Source organism: Canis lupus, chromosome X (assembly GCF_048164855.1).
Source record: "Canis lupus baileyi chromosome X, mCanLup2.hap1, whole genome shotgun sequence".
In the NCBI taxonomy this organism is placed as follows: Eukaryota; Metazoa; Chordata; class Mammalia; order Carnivora; family Canidae; genus Canis; species Canis lupus.
Genome location: NC_132876.1, coordinates 32,369,464 through 32,388,025, shown reverse-complemented (window position 1 = coordinate 32,388,025; position 18,562 = coordinate 32,369,464). Strand labels below are relative to the sequence as shown.

The following is an 18,562-nucleotide window of genomic DNA, read 5'->3' as shown; positions in this document are numbered from 1 at the left end:
AATCTTTTTTAAAAAAAGGAACTCCTAGGACTTGGAAGGAATTTCAAATGATTTGAGTGTTTTGGCTTGGGCAACCAGGTGGATGGTGGAATCATGAAGTGCAGCAGGGAATGCTGGAAAAGGGGCACGTTTAAAAAGGAAGATGAACTGAAACTTAGACCGCTGGACTTTTTGAGGTACGTCCTCCGTGGGACGTCTGAGCGAGAATATCTGGTAGGCAGTTGGAGCAATGGGCTTGGAGTTCAAAAGTAAGATTTTGCGTGGGAGTCATTTCTTTCTAGGTGGGAAGTAGGGCCGATAGTAGAAAGAAGCTGCTGCCAAGAGAACACAGAGTGACAGGAGCAGGGGCCTGAGGAGAGACCCCTGGCGCATACCAACATGTAAAGGAAAAAGCTGAAGAAGAGGAGTCTGCCAATGAGACCCAGAGGGTAGCGAGAGAGAAGGACTTGAACCAGCCAGGCCAGTGCTTAAAAAGCCAAAGGCTGAGAGAATTTCAGCAAAGAGGCAGTAGGGAGGAATATCTAACGTTCAGGTGAAATCGGAAAAGATGGGACTCAGAGGCCCCATCATGGCCAGTCAATGTGATTGTTGACCTCAGAGAGAGGCATTTCAGAGGCGCAGGGGTGGGGGGCAGGAGCCAGTAAATACAAACAACTCTTTTTCTCACCAGAGCTAAACTTCTTGAAAGAGCAGGGAATGGTGAGGAGGAGGAGCTAAGGGAGCTGTTTCTTCAGGATGCGCATGTTTGCATGCAATAAGGGAAGAAGACTCAGGTAAACAGGCGTTCAGAATGGAGCAGGAGGAGGGGAGGGGCCTAGAGAGGAACCGGCAGAGGCACACCTCTTCCCCCACAGATGCAGATTAAAGCTATGGGAGGGGAAGGAGAGAGCAAACCGAGGGAGTGCCCACCAGAGAGATAAGCACAATTTCCTCCATCCCAGCAGCTCCAGCAGCCCCTGCCCCTGAAGGGGAGCGAGTCCACCCTTCTGGAACCAGGCATCCCTGCAGGACTGGCCATGCTCTGCCCAGAGGCCAAGAGGCCAACTTCGTGCTCTGAAGCACCCCCCTCCCGTCCTAACTGAGGCCTGGCACTTCCTGAGGGGGCACTGAGCTGTAACAAAGAACACCACTAGGTAATTTAAAATGTGGGGCGTATGTCTTGCATCACGCATACAGATCAGACGAGGACACTTGGCAGACGGCTCCTGTGGGCCTAATAAACTGCTTTCGGAGACATGCCTCTCCTCTGAAAGCTTCTCAGATTCGGATTTGAGAAGTATAACAAGGATTAACATCTGGTGGTCAAAACAAAACTTGCACCCGAACTTCGGCACTAAGGACAGCACCTGAAGAGCCTGAAGGTCCCTGATGTGCGTGTGCAACAACTGTAACCGGGTCCCATCTGGTCCCATAGACTGGGTTTGGTAAGGGGAAGGTGGGGAAGGAGCCGCCTGGAAACCTGGCGGGGCAGAGGACAGGCACAGACTGCCATGCTGCAGAACAAAGCCTCTGGCACAACTGACCGCGGCTGATGCCCGTGCGTGTGTGTGTGTGTGTGTGTGTGCGCGCGCGCGTGTGTCTGTGTGGCAGGGAGCCCATGGGCCTTGCTGGTCGTCTGGGCCTCCTCCCTGCGCTCACCAAGCCCACTCTGCCACTGCAGAGGGGACAAGTAGAAGGGGCAAGTGACAGCCCTGCTGCTGTAGGTCCCGGCACCTGTGTCTCGCTTCCCTGGGTGATTCCTCCCCAGCCAGCCTTCCCCAGCCACTGGGTGGGCTGGGCTGGCCAGAGGGGTACCTGAAGGGTTTGCTGTCGGGGTCGGTGTCCTTGAAGCCCATCTCCTCCAGCTTGCAGCGCCGGTACAGCTCGTAGTGCCGGCTGTGGGTCTGCTCCCGGAGGTCATCCATGTTCACCCGGATCAGCATCTCCCGCAGCTTCACGAAGTCGCAGTGGGCCTCGTTCTCGACTGCACAGCAGGGGAGGGGGATTGAAAGCATACTGAAAGGAGGGCCAGAAGCAGCGGAAATGGATGAATGGAGAGGCCAGATGCCTCACAGCCACATTGCCTTTCCATCTGTGTACATGGAGCCTGTGAATTTGCCTCCTGACTCACTTTTCCACTGAAAACGCACATGGAAAGTTACAGGGCTGACAGTAGTGGAAAACTGCAAGACCATAAAAAATATCTAAGAAAACATTCAGTAGCACCTCAACCCAAATTCACCAATCAGGCACTCAGGGGAATGTTCGTTTGCTCTTCACCACTTTTAGGCTAATAGCAAATGCACATTCAGCCATCTGTCCAATAAATATTTGCAGCATCTCTGCTCCTGCTATTGTGTGACTCACCGGGAATTCAGAAACGAAGTCATGGAGTCTTGCCCTAAGGAGCTTACAGTGTAGTGGAAGAAAAGATGCAAACAGACAAATATAATACAATGCAAAAATTACCAAAATGGAGGCATATGGCCAAGGTGCAGTGCAAGCTCAGAAGAGGGGAGCCCAAGAAGCACCAGCAGAGAGAAGGCTTCACCAGAGGCAACCCTTAAGATGACTCTTGAGGGAAGAATCAGAATTTATCAGGCAGATCAGCAAATAGCCCACACAAGGTCTCAACAAGGTTAGGCAAGGTTCCATAGCTAGCAAGTTGCAGTTAGGATTGAAATGCAGGCGATCTAAAGGAGAGGCAAAGGCTCTGAGCAGGTGCCAGGTCTCCAAAGAATAAAGGGGAAGAACTAGGACATCTATAGGTGGCAGTGAGACAAGGAGGGGTGTGGACCAAGGTGTGGCCCATCTGGATGGTAGGTAGTAGCTTCAAAGGAGGTGCTTTTTAGAGGATGGATAATGGCCTGAAAGCAGCAATGATGACCAGGACAAAGTGGACCTCACTTTCTAGCCTGAATGAACAAGCCTCCCTCCTCAAAAGAGTATGGCAAAGATTTGCATTTGGGCCAGTGGCCAAGAAGGACAGAAATAGACCAAATCATAACAAAGTGGACTTCCAGTTGGAACACAAGGTTGTGAGCAGTGTTCTGGTATGTGCCTCAGCCATGGCTGCGGTGGGGTTGCCTGAGATGATAAACTGACATAGTCACCCTAGGTTCTGTCTTCCAGGGCCAGGGAGAGGGGTGTGGGGGCAGGGAGGGGGTCCAGGATGACAGGTGGGCCTTGTGGCAGAGTAACCCTTCCAAAGCTTGGATGGGCTCACATAACCCTTCTGCTGAAAATCCATTGCCTTGGGGTACCTGGCTGGCTCAGTCGGAAGAACATTGCAACCCTTGATCTTGGGGTCGTGGGTTTGAGCCCCACATTGGGTGTAGAGATTATTTAAATAAATAAAACCTTAAAAGCTTTTCTTAAAGATCCATTTCCTTGGGGATAAAGCTCCTCGCTGCCATAGAACATAAGCTAATATTAAAAATCCCATCAGTCAGGCAACTTCTCAGGAATAGTTCTTCCTCCATCTCCAGATAGTGATCCCTGGTGGCCAGTCAGGAATGACTCCAAAAACAAAAACAAAAACAAACAAAAAAACAAACAAACAAAAAACACAAAAATTTAAAAAAAAGGAGTGACTCCAAGGTCACTTGAACAGAACAGTGAACTCCAACTTATCAGAAAAACCTTCAAAAACCCTTTGTTGGTTAGGTGTGCGTGATCTAAATTAGAGGAAGTCACTGGAACCATGTCTGCTGGTTTCTCCTCATTTTACTTTAGGCTCCTGTCTCTCAGACCACAAACTCACTCCCAGTTAGGACTCTGGGTCCAGGAACCATTCACAAATGTTCCTCAGATGGCAGAGAAGACCAAAACCTAGCACAGCTCTGATAACCAGTCTTGTCCTACCTATGGAAAATCTAGCGATCACTGGAGAGTCTATGGCATGCCCTAAAGCATGCTAGCCTTGTATGCAAGATGGACAATTTCTCACCCACTTCCCGTTGTTTGTTCAGTGGCAGGGATGAGGGTGCAGTGAATCAGCCAGCCTCTCACACATGGTGCCCCTGTGCTCAGAGACCCAGCCTAGAGCTGAAGACTTGAAGACACCTCTTCCTCCAATGGCAGCGTCCCAGGCCTTGCTTCATCCATAGAACTGACTAGTCCCACGGGTAGCTTATGCCGTGGTCAGGCACACCATGAAAGGAAGTTTCCTGAGTGTATATACATCTGTTTTGAAATTGTATAATAACCATATATATATGTATATATATACAAATATATATATATATACACACATACAGAAATAAAGAAGAAATTAATAACAATGTGTCTATAACGCAGGTGAAATAGTACCAGCACCTTGTGTCTCTTGACCTGGTCTTGAAAGAGACTTAACCACTATCCTGATTTGGGCTTTATCATCCTTCCTTTCTCTCTCTTTTTTTTTTTTAAAGATTTTATTTATTTATTCATGAGAGACACACACACAGAGAGAGAGGCAGAGACACAGGCAGAAGGAGAAGCAGGCTCCATGCGGGAGCCCTATGTGGGACTCGATCCCAGGACTCCAGGATCACGCCCTGGGCTAAAGGCGGCGCTAAACTGCTGAGCCACCCGGGCTGCCTTATTATCCTTTTTCTTTATAGTTTCGTCACTTATGTACGAATTACTCAAAATATAGATCTTGTTCCATTTTGTCTACTTTGGGAATTCATATTGATGGAATCACATGGCATGCATTCTTCTATGATTTATTGCGTTCAACATTATGTTTCTGAGGTTCATTCGTGCAGCAGTAACTATAATCCATTCATTTTCGCCACTGTCTGACATCCCATTAGATGAACATTTTGCAATTCATCTGATCTATTTTTGGTGGATATCTGGGTTGTTTGCTGATCATCTGCTATATTCTTGTACGTCTCCTAGTGCCCTTGGGCCAATACACATGCTTTCTCACATATTCCTTCTTACCTGGCTCCCCCTACATGTGTTTTTGTTTTAGGAATGCTTTCTCCATGAGGGACAAAGAGAGCTTGCTCACAGCAGAGAATCCAGGTGTGGGGCCAGAGTTTGCCCATCGCTGCCAGAAGCCCAAGCCAAAGGAGTACAGACCAGGGGACAAATTAGGGACTGGTCACATAACGGCTGGAGACAAAGAACGAGGCAGATGGCAGGGGCTCCCCAGGCCCCATCTCCCAGAGACTCACTCACCCTGCACCGTGCCCCAAGGATACTGCCGTGCCTTCATCATCTTGTTGCCTATCTTCAGCTCCTCCGTGCTACCGATGACAGCAAATGGCAGATGGGCCTGGAACAGAAGGCAAACTGGCTCAGAGCAGAGCTCCGGGAGGGAGGCGCCCAGCATCCCTTGATATGACCATGGCCCAGGCTCCGGGGCCTTGGGCCCATCACACTGTGGTGTCCCTCCCCATCACTATCACCAAGAGGCATTTTTTCAGCTCTGAGCTGTGTGGGGCTAAGAGGCCTAGTCCGTTCAGAAATTCTCAATGACATGGCCGAGCAGAGAGAACAGACAAAGATGAAAAATAAGCAGAATGAGCAGATACACAGATGAGCATGCTTTTCAGAATACACAGGTACTGAGGGGTAAAGCCTTTGGAAGGTGGCTAAATGGGATGAGGGGGGCTAACAGGGACTGAGAGGGCAAGGATCGCTGCCCCCTCCCTGGGGTGTGAGAGCCGCAGGAGCCGGGATGTACTGCAATCACACTGTGGACTGAGTTGTATGTTCCTCATTTTCAAGGTTCCCTGAAGCAAGAGCTCACACTGAACTCTTGAGTCTAGAAGTCCACAAGTATTTTCCCACATGCTCATAACTGTGCTGAGTTGTTTTAAATGCCCTAAGGGAGACAAAAGAAGTAGAAGACACTCTAGGAGCTTATCTTGTTCAGAGCACCTGAATTGCACACCCAGAATCATATAAGACACAGTATGACCAAGGGCTCAAATGTAGGGTCTTATACCTGCACACAGAAGGTGCTTAATAAATACTACTTGAATGGCAGTAGCAGGGCCAAAAACAGGAGAGGAAAGAAAGGCAAAGTACAGAGGCACCTGGATGGCTCAGTGGTTGAGCATCTGCCTTTGGCTCAGGTCGTGATCCCAGGGTCCTGGGATCGAGTCCTGCATCAGGCTCCCCACAGGGATCCTGCTTCTCCCTCTGCCTATGTGTCTGCCTCTCTGTGTCTCTCATGAATAAATAAATAAAATCTTAAAAAAAAAGAAAATAAAGGCACAGTACAAACTCAGGAGTATGAGTGTGGTGCCTGCAGGGTGATAAGGAGCTGGGCCTGGCTGATGAAGGCTTTGTAGGTCCAAGAAGAGGCAACTAACTGCCCCCAACAGGTAGCATGGAGCTTGGGAACTGCCTCTGGTGCCCAGTCTCTCAGGGAGCTGGCCAAGTTATAAGTGCTATGATCACTGGCTAAGAGGAACCACTGAATAAATACTGTTGACCAATATTGTTTACAAAAATAAATAGTGGGTGAAGCCTCACCCAAAAGGGCTTTACACAGACAAGGGAAAGTCCACTGGAGCAAGCTTTCTGAGCTTGCTTGGAGAAACAGGTCTCAAGCACAGATATTTGGACTCGTTTGCTTACTCATCCATGCTACAAGTATTTACTGAGTCCCTACTATGTGCTAGGTATCAATAGTACAACGTTGAAAAAAATCTGCGAGCCTGCTCCTGGGGAGTACACAGTCTGGTACGGGAGAAAGACGTGCCCATAATAATAATACAGTAAAGTCTAGACTATAGACAGAAGTTCGAGAGCTGGAGGATCAGAGGGAGCAGCTTACTTCATGAAGTCACAGCAGGCTTCACAGAGGAGGTAGTAGCAATTATACCAATAGTTGGGGCACCTGGGTGGCTCAGTGGTTGAGCGTCTGCCTTCGGATCAGGTCATGATCCCGGGGTCCTGGGATCGAGTCCCACATCAGGCTCCCCACAGGGAACCTGCTTCTCCCTCTGCCTATGTCTCTGCCACCCTCTCTGTGTCTCTCATAAATAAATCCAAAAAATTCATACCAACAGTTGTGGTAGCTATAGAACTGGTGTGAGCAGCAGCAGCAGCTTAGGCAGCTCTAGGTCCCACCTGTCAGGTCCTCTACATGGCATGGCATCATTTTGTTGACCCTTTCCAACAGCACTGTGGAGTTAGGTATTATCAGCCCCATTTTATAGACAAGGAAACTGAGGTCCAGTTGCCAGCAGGCACACAATAGCAGGGGCCAGAGTAGGGATGGGACCCAGAACTCACTGGCTTCAAAGCCCACCACTGGACTTTGAAGTGGCCTGCCACTCTCACCTAGGGGGTTTGAGCAGCAGATGATGTGAGCACTCTCAAACCCTGGAGTGCCCCTGCGGCTCAAAGCCAGGTTATCAGAAGCAGTTCAATTCTGACAAACCTACAGCAAATGTCTTTTGCTTGCTGAATCAGTGTGCTGATGTCATAGCCACTCCCTCCCCTTTATTCTCTTTAGCATCTGCCCCCCCCCCCCACCTCCAAGAATATTCTTCAGAGTGGAAAACCACAGGACTTAACCGGGAACTCAGCTCCAGGACACCCGCAAGTTCCCGAGGCGCTCGGCCATCCTGCAGAGGTGGCTCTCCCATCACCCCCTCTCAGCTGCTCTGAGTATCACCTCAGCAGACCCCTCCAGGCCTTCCCCCTGGCTGTGCCTGAAGTGGGGATGTGGAAAGAAGGAGGGACGAGGTTATGGATATATGGAAGACGGGCCAGGCTGGACACAGCAAATGCTACATTGGTCCTGGGGTGGGGGGGGGACTGAACAAGAGGGTCATTGGGAGTGCGACACATGGGGCGTTGGGGGGCCCCGAAGTCCTGACAACCCTGCCCAAGGGCCAGAGCTTTGTCGGAGGGACATCCAGGCACCGTCCATTCCCACTCAGGGCCCCACAACATGTTGGGAAGCTCAGATCCACCCCCAAGCACTTTCTGGGGGAAAATGCTGCCCCTCCTGCCAAGACCCAACGCTTCAGCCACATAACACAAAAGAGCCAGAGGGCGACCATGGCAGAGGGCTAGACCGAGGGAGGAGGTGAGAAAGAGAACCTTCTGGAGCATCCCTGACTCTCAGCTGAAAGTGATAGAGGAGGGTGTGTGAAGTGGGTGGGGACTTCTCTGGGCTAAAGAGGAAAGGAAGGGAAAAAAATCTGAGAATAAAGGCATTAAAGAAAACACACACACACATCAGTTTTTTATTCCCTTGAGCCTGTTATATTTATCCCCGCAAGACATTGTTAGTTAGGATGACAGGGTCACTTGCTTCCTCTCTTCCTTATAGCGCTGTCAATCTGTCTGTCAATCCCCACACTAAGGCACAGCTCCCGCCACAGCAGCTTCGGGGCTCCTGAGACCTCCCCCAGCACACTCTTGGCAACTGGCATCAATGTCTGTTTCGAGAAGCATATGCCAGGGTAATTTTTCTGAGTGCTCCCAGGCAGATCTCACTGGCTTCTCATGACAACTATACAGGGCGGTTCTCAAACACCCCACTTGTGATTAGGGGGAAACGACTCGCCCAGGTCCGTAAGTCCTGTGCCCAAATCTTCCCAGGGAGCAGTAAAGCCACCATGCTTTTGCTGCCAGCCTCTCCTAGCCACCCGCAGCAGCCTGCAGCCTGCCTCCTGGCTAAACAGCATCTGCTGGAAGTCACCTAACCATGCAGGGCGGGAAATCACGGAGCCAGGCTTTGGCCCTCTTTCTGCTGCTCTTCAGAGACTGGTGGCTTTGACCACCAGGAGAGAGTCGAGCAGAGCAAGGAGACGGTAAACCATCCAACCGACCACATTCCCAGGGGTGACACTTTGTTTGTGTGGGCCCAGGGAGGAGACTCTGCTGGCTGCAGGGACTGAAACACGGGCAGATGTGCCTCCAGATGTCAGACGTCCTGTCTCCGAAAATTCCAACAGATACTCTCAAGCCTCCTCTTGGAAGCCTGTTCTCAGATTCACTACCTTTCCAGTATTGTGTCTACCTTAAATTCTTCTCTATAGGGCAGCCCCGGGGGCCCAGCAATTTAGCGCCGCCTTAGGCCCAGGGTGTGATCCTGGAGACCCAGGATCGAGTCCCACATCGGGCTCCCTTCAAGGAGCCTGCTTCTCCCTCTGCCTGTGTCTCTGCCTCTCTCTCTCTGTGTCTCTCATGAATAAATAATACCTTAAAAAAGATTCCTCTCCATATATTTTAAAGTGTTTGATGATCCAATTGGCACGAATTATTCTATTCCAGTTCCAGTACATCCTTTAGAGTTGGGAAGCTGGAGGACTGTTCTCCTCGCCCTGGTGAAACAGAGACTGTTGGGACTGTTTATTCCTTGTCTGAGAATAACCTGATCAGGAGTGGCTTCCTCTCAGTGAGGACACGATTTCCGAGGCATGCTGCTGCTTATGCCCATCCCCATTTCAGGCTCCTGCTGCCGACTGAGCAAAAGCACTGCTCAATCCTCTCTCAAGTCGACCTTGGGTGATTCCCACAAAAGTACATGCAAACATTGGAAATGGCACTGCTGCCTTGGACAAGGGACAAGCTTATGGCTGTGGGTCTCCCTGTGATCCATGTGCTCTCACTGGGCTTCTATGCTTTTGGGGGAGCCAAACCCAAGACCTCACAGATGGCCAATAGACCGAGCCAAGTCAAGTAACTGGGCCTATGCCCTCCCTGGCCCCTGGCCATGGTTTGAGCCATTCAAAGAACAACATTCAATTTGAACAACATAGCAATTTTTATCATTAAAGTCTACAGCCTTGAAAGTTATCAGAGCATGGGTTGAAGAAGCATGCAACAAGACCTCTCACTCCCTTCTCTCACTGACCCCCAATCTGAAGCCATTTTTCAGACCCACCTACAGGCCGAGAGGGAGGCTGAGACCTCATTACTCTTATTTCCCACCATGCAAATCCCTAGTGGGGAGCGGTGGCATGCCTGTATGCTCTTCTCCACTTAGGCAAGAGGCTTCTTCCACTTCTAAATCCAGTCCCCATGATGATTGGCTGGAATCAAATCCAGAATTGAAAGGCCAGTACCCATTCCTCCTACCACCCGCACCAGAGATATTGATGATGCAGCTTCATACACCACAGCTTGTCTGAAGACCTTGGGGACTTTCAACAGTTGTTCTAGTGGCAGACAGGTTAAGTCATCCCACATATGCATGTTAGAGCAGCGACTCCCCACCCTTTCCCCATCACAAGAGATAACACGTGGCATTCACATGCATGCCCCTTCCCACGGACATGCCCAATTCCAGGCACACTCTTCCCCACTCAAAAAAGCACAGTGGGATGTCAAGGAATGAGTGCTGAGTGATGTTATTATGGGGATAATCCTAAATCCACTCAAATTTAGTTTTTTTTTAAATATTTCATTTATTTATTTGAGAAAGAAATAGAGCAAGTGTGTGCACAGAGTGAGAGGGAGAAGCAGACCCCTCAGTGATCAGGGAGCCCAACATGGGGCTCAGTCCCAGGACCCCCGGATCATGACCTGAGCCAAAGGCAGATACTTCACTGACTGAGCCACCCAGGCATCCCTCAAATTTAGTTTTTCAAAGTGAAACACTGGCATACTTTGGACTGTTATAAGAAATGACCCAGAACTTCTTCACATCCAAAACAGCGTGGTTGAGAACCACTGCTTCACAGCACGAGAAGTTTCCAACCCTGAGGCTGAGCCTACCTACCCTAAGTTCAATCAGGAGGGCACAGCTGGGTGCAGAACAGAGCCCAAAATGACTGTCATTCCTGATTCACAATGTAGTGAGCTGTCGTTTGGGGTGAGGTCTTGAGATTGCTGACAATCCTTTACCCTATTTATTTGTAGCAAATCAAATCACCAGTCTGAAAGCTACCTGGTAACATAGGGCACCCAAGTTTGAAGGTATCTACTAGGGCCTGATGCTCTGAAGTGACTAAGTGCTTCTAGACATCAGTGCCAGTGACACCAGAAGACGCTTCCCTCGAGGTTCCCCTTTTTCTGCAGGCTAGGCACCCTTTCAGGTTTCCTCATCACAACAGAGCCTGGTTCTCATAGAAGTGCCCAGACTGCTTGAGAGGAGAAGTGTTCATCTTTCTGTTCCCCCTTTTTTCATGCTCATGATGGGTCAGAGAGGATAGGACTCCACCCACACCAATCCATGCATCCTTACTCATAGGCCACAGGAGTCAAAAGATGATGAGGGACTCCTAATAATGAACATATCTCAGGTTGTACCGATGGGCGGGCAGGCCAGTCAAGACAAGGACTTGCTGCCCCGCTGCTCATTTGTTGGCCAAATTCTAAGAGGTAGCAACTGATACCATAATGATAACTCAGGGGCGGTGGCAGCAGCAGGAAAATTTTCTAAAAATGGCTTTTACTGCAAGGCTTTCCTGAGTTTGGTTATGCCCAGGCATTATGTCATTAGGAAAAACTGATGCCTCTCAACAGAGGGAAAAAAAAGTCTGTTCCCAAAGCAGAGGCTTTCTGAAAGCTATTAGCTGTCTCCTTGAAATCACAACATTGAAGATTTCGCAGCAACAGCATCAACATGTTGTAAAGAAGCATGAGGAGATGTTTGACTGTCCGCCTTGCTCATTACTCATTCCTCTAGTTGGGGGGGTTAGCAGAAGAGGAGGCTATATGTCATTCTCCCATTCCCGGGGGTTGAGAGCTCGATTATCTGAGTACATATTATCCTGGAAGTCTCGGAAGCCAGCCAGCTTTTTCGCTGATTGTCATGGCACTGTTTTGGTCAGAGAGGAGAACCGGTTGCCTTTCTGGCAGTCCCCACAGGGGGTGGGGGGGTGCTGGCTTAGACTGAAGCAGCACCAAAGAGGAAAGTGGAAGGAGAGGTCTGAATCTCCAGCTCCAGACTCTTCCTCAGGTTGGCCTTTCCCTCCCTCGGTCTCTGGCTATTAATCTCTGCCTCTCTGAGGCTTTGAAGCCATCACCGCTAAGGGAGAAGAGCTGTTCTGGTTCTGGATTCTTTCTCACAAACCCCTGAGATTTAGATGATCGAGAGTCGACCGCGCTAAAATGGACTGTGATGTTCAGCGGCTTGTTTGTAAAATAATGACAATAGAAATAAGCAGCAAATGGTCAGAAAGATGAACGAACCCCTGTGCTCCCACTCACGTTCATGGTTCCGTTGATCTCTGCCACAGACTCATCATCTGTAGGGAATTGGTAGATCTGGACCCCATTGCTGACAAGTTCGCTGGTGATTTTGATTTTGAACTTTGTTAGCTCACTCTTAGAGATGGCATCTGATTTGGCAATGATAGGGATGATGTTCACCTAGGGAAGGGAGGAGCAAAGCAGGATCATTGTTGGTAATCTGCAACCCATAGCAGCATGACAGAGGACTTCCACCAGGTGCCAGAAGGAACAGCTCGACCCAATGGTCCAGAACTGGCCACCTCCGTCGCCAAAGAACAATATGACAAATGACAATGGGTGCTGCTTACTAAGCGCTGAGTACTGAACTAAGTGCTTTGACATGGATTAACACAATGAGTCCTGACAACAACCCTCTCACTTTACCGATGAGAAACTGAGGCGTAGAGAGGCTAAGTAACTTGTCCAAGGCAGGTAAATAGCAGAACTGAGATCCAGATCCAAGTTTAGCCTTATTCCTAAATCCACAGTCTTAGCCAGCTCAGTTCCAAATTGATGAGCTGTGTGATATTTTCCTTATCAAGATCACCACTTGGGTGATTCCAAAGCAGAAAGATGACAGTTGGGGATCTGTGGTTGACAAGGAGGGGAGGTGGCGACTCCTTGTAAAAAGTAAATTGTCCCAACCTATCCAGTGCAGGCGAGCCCCAGGATTTTAGGGACCCATCCCCATGGGCCACGGCAGGGAAGGGAGGCAGGGCAGAGCTCCGTGCAGATGCTCACCTGGCAGCAAACATGCGAACCAGCCCAGCTGGATGAAGATGACCCTCTCAGTTACCAGTGTGATCCGAGACTTAATGCAAAAAGAGGTATACTGCCTGAGTTTCACGATTAATTTCTGCATAAAGCAAGCAGATTTATGTGCCCAATATCAGACAGCAGGATGAAGGCCTAATGCCACCCCAAAGTTCAATCCACCTGAACCCTGCTCCTTGAAGTTACTCCAAGGAGAGACAAGGCTTTTGCTGAGGGAAGGGAAAGAATGGTGAAATGCACATGCATTTGTGAGCCAGAGCACACCTAAGCTCAGGTGCCCAGGGAGAACATGGGTGTCCCCGCCAGCAGACTCCGGCGGGGCAACACGGATAGTGCTTGGGCCCCAGAAGGAGCTCTACACTTGGAACCTGAAATCGCCTGCTTTACGCTTTTGCCTTCGGAGTAGCCATAAAGGCTGCCACCAGTTTCACATGCTAGGTCAAAGAAAGATTGGACCCTATAGGCACCCTCCTTGAAGTCTTTGCAGGAGGATGGCGGGTCAAAGCCCTTGCCAAGGTAGAACAGCAGGCAGAGCCAATCCGCCCTGTCACTTTCCACCATGTCCCCATCGACACTACAAGCATATGCCAAGGCTGCTTAACTTCAACCGACCCACGCCCCAGGTCACCAGCGCATGGCTCTCTGCTGCCCTATACAGGACATGCAGGGCATAGCGACATTTCCAGAGCAGCCCCCTTACTGGTGGGTGGGGAGCTCATTGCTGTAAAAAAAAAAAAAAGAAAGAAAAGAAAAAAATCACTCCTATTTTGATTTAAGCTCAATATCGGTTTTTATCACGTATATGCTACTACATAATGCCTATCAGTTAGAAATGTCAGAAAATAAAATGCCTTGGAGTCAGAGAGAGCCAGGTCCGAATCACAGACCCATTACAAGTTGTCTGACCTGGAACGAGCTACTTCATTCTCCGTGCCTCACTCTTCTCATGAGGAAATGGGAACAACAGTATCCACCACACTGGATAATACTGGAAGGATGAAATAAAGTAATGCATACTAAGTACTCATCCCAGGGCCAGGCACATATGAAATGCTAGCGGAAAATGTATTCGGCTTTTGAAAGAATCCTGTGTCAATTCTTCTGTGCAGCCAACAGTCCTTTCACATGAAGAATCCTCGTCTGATTTCTACCTGGCATGGCACTTTCATTTTTCAGTTCCTTTTAGAGCAGGACATGACTGATTCACACAGCCATCTTTCTCAGGAATAGAGGCCATAGAACTTGGTTCCATGGATCTGAGTTCGAATCTAGCCTCTACCTGGAGCTAGCTATATGACAACAGGCAGGTCCCTGCACCTCTTAGAGCCTCGGTTTCCCCTTCCGTGAGTGGGGAATAATGATAATGCTTGCCTTACTGGCTTGTGAAAATTCAAGGAGATACTCCAGGGGGTACGTGCACAGCAGTGCTTGAGGATTTAACAAATGTTAGCTGCTGTTACTAAAATTATAATTGATAATAAAAACAATAACTTTCCAAGTCCAGTTTGCATGTCTGATTCTCGTCCAGGCCAGTTAATCCTGGGGCAAAGGAAAAACATCTTTCCGTCCCAAAAGGCTGAGCCCCTAGACCTAAACGGCCACCTTGCTCACAGTCACCCTTGACACCCCTAGATGGATCAGGGCAGAAAGACAGCTCAGGGCAAACCCATGCCATCATGCAGGGAAGACGGATCACAAAGCACACCACACAGGTGCTGGATCTATACCACCATTTTGGGACGTCTGGGTGGCTCAGTGGTTGAGTGTCTGCCTTCGGCTCAGGGCCTGATCCCAGAGTCCTGGGATCAAGTCCTGCATTGGGCTCCCCATGGGGAACCTGCTTCTCCTTCTGTCTCTGCTTCTCTCTCTGTGTCTCTTATGACTAAATAAATATTTTTTTAAATACCACCATCTTTCTGGAGGGACAGGGAATGAAGGAGAGGATGAGGCCACAAATTGTCTCCTGGAACCCGGCACATATGTGGCAAGAGAGATCAGTAAGAGTGATTCCGGTGTGCCCAGCCTCCCGCCGGCCCTCGCCCCTGCTGCGCACCTTACTATCCAGCTTCTTCATGGTCACCAGGTCCAGAGACTTCAGGGAATGGCCCGTGGGGGCGATGAAGTACAAGCAGGCGTGGATTCGGGAGTCGTGGTAGGTGTGCAGTACCCTGCGGATCTTCAGCTCCTCCTGCAGGTAGGCTTCGAACTGGGCGTCGATGAATTCTACGATGGGCTTGTAGCTGGGGGTGGGATGCGGGGCGGGGAGGGGGAGAGCAAGGAAATGGCCTGACAGCTTCCAAAACCCCGGGTTTGGAGACAGTCCCTTTCCAAAGTTTAAAATGCCCTTGGTAACCTGACTTTCCCCTCCAGCTGGGTTCCTCCATCTCCCTTCGAAGGGCCGCCCACCCACAGTTGCTGCCAGTGGGCAGGAGACCTTGGCTCTGGAATGCCCACATCTCCCCTCTCATCCCAATCCTGCCCTCCCAGACCTCGGGGTCATGGAATGTCCACCTCCTCTTCCATACAGCCTTCCCCACTTCCCCATTTCTGCCAGAAATCCCTACCGCGACCCCAGAGCATAAAAAATAATAATTATGCTATTGGATCGCTTCCTCTGGTTTTACCAGGATTGCTGTTCCCTCAGATAGACTGTATCCCTCTGAGGGGCAGAGACCATGGAGGGCACTTGTCTACACTGTGTGGGGCCCCAATGCCATGTAGAACCCACTGGCAGCGTCTGTGGGTGGACTGGTTCCACGTCTGTGCTTCATGAGTCTCACCCCAGTGCCTAGCATGGGAGCCGGCTACACAGTGGTGGCCAGGACGTCTCCTTGACCCAACGCTGGGGCATCTGGTCAGAATGCTCCGGGTGCTGCTCTGTCTTGCTGGGTTTACGGCACAGCCCACATAGCTCCCCTAAGATCCACATATTTTTCTCGTTCTCATTTCCCCCAAGAGTGTGACTTTAAAATCTAAGCATGTGGACAACATTTGGTAAAGAGTCTTCCCACCCCAACCCCCACTCCCTCCCAACCCCAGCTCACTGAGTCTCCAGGCCAGGTCCCCTTTATGACCCAGATTCTTGCCAGGGCGTCTTAAACAAGAGCCAGTCCTCCGCTCCTCCCTGTCCTGGGAAGCTTCTCTCTTCTCTCCCCGGCCATTCCTGCCACCCCTGCAGCTTCCTTCTGCTCTAACTAGGTCAGCTGGGCTTCAGCTCGGCCTCTCCCCCTCTGCCCACTGCCTTGCTGTCCAGGGCTTCCTCCCTTCAAGCCAGAGGAGGTTTGTTATCCAACCCTGGGGCAGTGAGCTTGCAGCTACCACTGCCAGATGGAAACACCATCAAAGGGAGCTGGGCCCAGCCAAGTCTTCCCACCTGCAGCAGCCCCCAACCTGAGCCTTTTTTGAAAGATCCCCGTGGTCGAGAAGGGAAAATAGCTTAAAAAAAAAAAAAGAATCACCAAATTCTAGATTCTGAGAGCTACAGACAGAGGAGAGATCCAGGTGCAAGGTATCTCTGGAGCCCCAGAGAAGAATCTAAAAATAAAATCTTTTTTTGCTTCTTTTGATCTGAGCCAAACATCATTCTGAAGGGTAACAGCATCCAAGAAACTCTTGGTTGTAGAGATCCTTAGAAGGTTCCTGAAGAATTAGGAGCAAGGCTGGGGGATGCATCCCTTAGACTTATCTAATTAATTTTCAGATGATTGGCTCATTTAAACTATCTAATCATGGCACTGCTTCTTTTTTTTCCTCCATTACATAGCTTCTCTTACTTCATTTTTTTTTTTTTTTGGTCTGCAAAAGGAACCAAAGGAGGGGAAAAAAGGTGCATTCTGAGCTTTTTCTCACCCTCCCCACCACCCCCACCCCAGCCCATCCCAGTATCTAGTGATACTGGGCCTTTCTACTGCTGCCAGGCTCTTAGAGGTCTTGGAAGAGGTGCCTGGATCAGACCAGCCAAACCAGCCAATCAACCCACAGCATTTGGTTTAGACTAATCATAATGGCTGATTCATCTCTGTCTTACTCATCTGTGTATCATTGGTGACCAGTGTGGTCATCTGGAATATAGTATGGTCTCCGCCCCACTCTGTTGTAGTCTGGAATACAGTATGGTTTCTGCCTCCAGTCTATGATAAACCTTACTCCCATAGGTAGGCTCTGCACAAATGTTTCCTTCTCCTAGGTGACACCTGATTCTCCTCCGTCAAAGACCTGCCTTCCTTCATAGACCTTCTCAGCTGGAAATTTCTCCATCTCTCACACCCAAGTTCATGGAGGGGTGGGGAGGGCAGCTTCCTTCTAGCTCATTACTCCCCAGCCTCCTACAATCTCTTCCATCTGCTACAAAACCCAGTCCCAAGGAGCGCCTGGGTGGCTCACTCCATCAAGCATCTGACTCTTGGTTTCTGTTCAGGTCGTGATTCAGGGTCATGAGATTGAGCCCCGCTGTGGGCTCCTCACTCAGCGGGGAGTCTGCTTGAGATTTTCCCTCGGGATGCCTGGGTGACTCAGTGGTTGAGCATCTGCCTTCGGCTCAGGTCATGATCCCGGGGCCTTGGAATCGAGTCCCACGTCGGACTCCCTGCAGGGAGTCTGCTTCTCCCTCTGCCTATGTCTCTGCCTCTCATGAATAAATAAATAATCTTAAAAAAAAAAAGTGATTCTCCCTCTCCCTCTGCCGCAACCCCCACTGGCGTGCATGCGCTCTTTTTTTCCAAGATAGTCTTTCTTTAAAAATTTTTTATTTATTTATGATAGTCACACACACACACACACACACACACACACACACAGAAGCAGGTACAAAATAGTCTTTTAAAAAAAAAAAACAGCTTCAACATGATCCACCCCTCCTTGTCACTACTGTTTGGCTTTCATGTTTTAGGGCAGGAGCTCTTAACCAGGGCTCCAGACTTCCAAGGGAAGAAGACTTCCAATGGAAAGAATTCATAGGATCCACAAAGTTGGATAGGAAAAAAAAATCTTCTTCACTAAGCGCTCTCAGTGGTTCCTTCAGGTACAAACATGGGTAACAATCTATAGTAATTTTAAGCAGTACCTGTGATTTCACAGTCAATAGAAATCACTGATATTTTTGCTTCCAATCACAAGTTGTTGCAAATATCTCAAAATAGCAGTTATACTTACACGACTTCTAAATTATGATAGTTATTAGAGCTGCACACATAGGTATTATTTCAGGAACTAATAAAGAAGGACATGGATTACTAAATAACAATTTGAAAATATTTTGGGAACTGTATTTTTAGTATAACTGGCATGTTTTAGGCATTTAAAATCTAAGAATGAGGTCCATAGGCCTCACTAGATTGCTAAAGAGGCCAAAAGCACAAAGAATTCATGGTCTGGACACTACATCTTATTCCTTTCAATAACAGGGATAAAGAGTGACGGGGCAGGGGGACGCCTGGGTGGCTCAGCAGTTGGGTGTCTGCCTTTGACTCAGGGCGTGATCCCAGGGTCTGGGATCGAGTCCCACATCAGCCTCCTTGCAGGGAGCCTGCTTCTCCCTCTGCCTGTGTCTCTCCCCGTCTGTGTGTGTGTCTCTCATGAATAAATAAAATCTTTTTTTAAAAAGTGACTGGGAAGGCTTCCCAGACAATGTGATCTTTGAGCTGCATGGATGGGAATAAGAGAGCCA

The 18,562-nt window shown here is 49.3% G+C and overlaps 1 protein-coding gene across 4 annotated transcripts in view; it reads right to left on the bottom strand.

The window, feature by feature from the left end:
• The window catches only part of SEPTIN6 (septin 6), a 67,004-nt gene that overhangs the window by 13,126 nt on the left and 35,316 nt on the right, over positions 1–18,562 (bottom strand). For all 4 annotated transcript variants that reach the window (XM_072817313.1, XM_072817314.1, XM_072817316.1 and 1 more), the window contains exons 4-7: positions 14,951–15,137; positions 12,100–12,261; positions 5,152–5,248; positions 1,795–1,963 (exon numbers count right to left, since the gene is read on the bottom strand). In XM_072817313.1, coding sequence (XP_072673414.1) covers positions 1,795–1,963; positions 5,152–5,248; positions 12,100–12,261; positions 14,951–15,137 — 615 coding nt within the window. The remainder of the gene's footprint in view (positions 1–1,794; positions 1,964–5,151; positions 5,249–12,099; positions 12,262–14,950; positions 15,138–18,562) is intronic.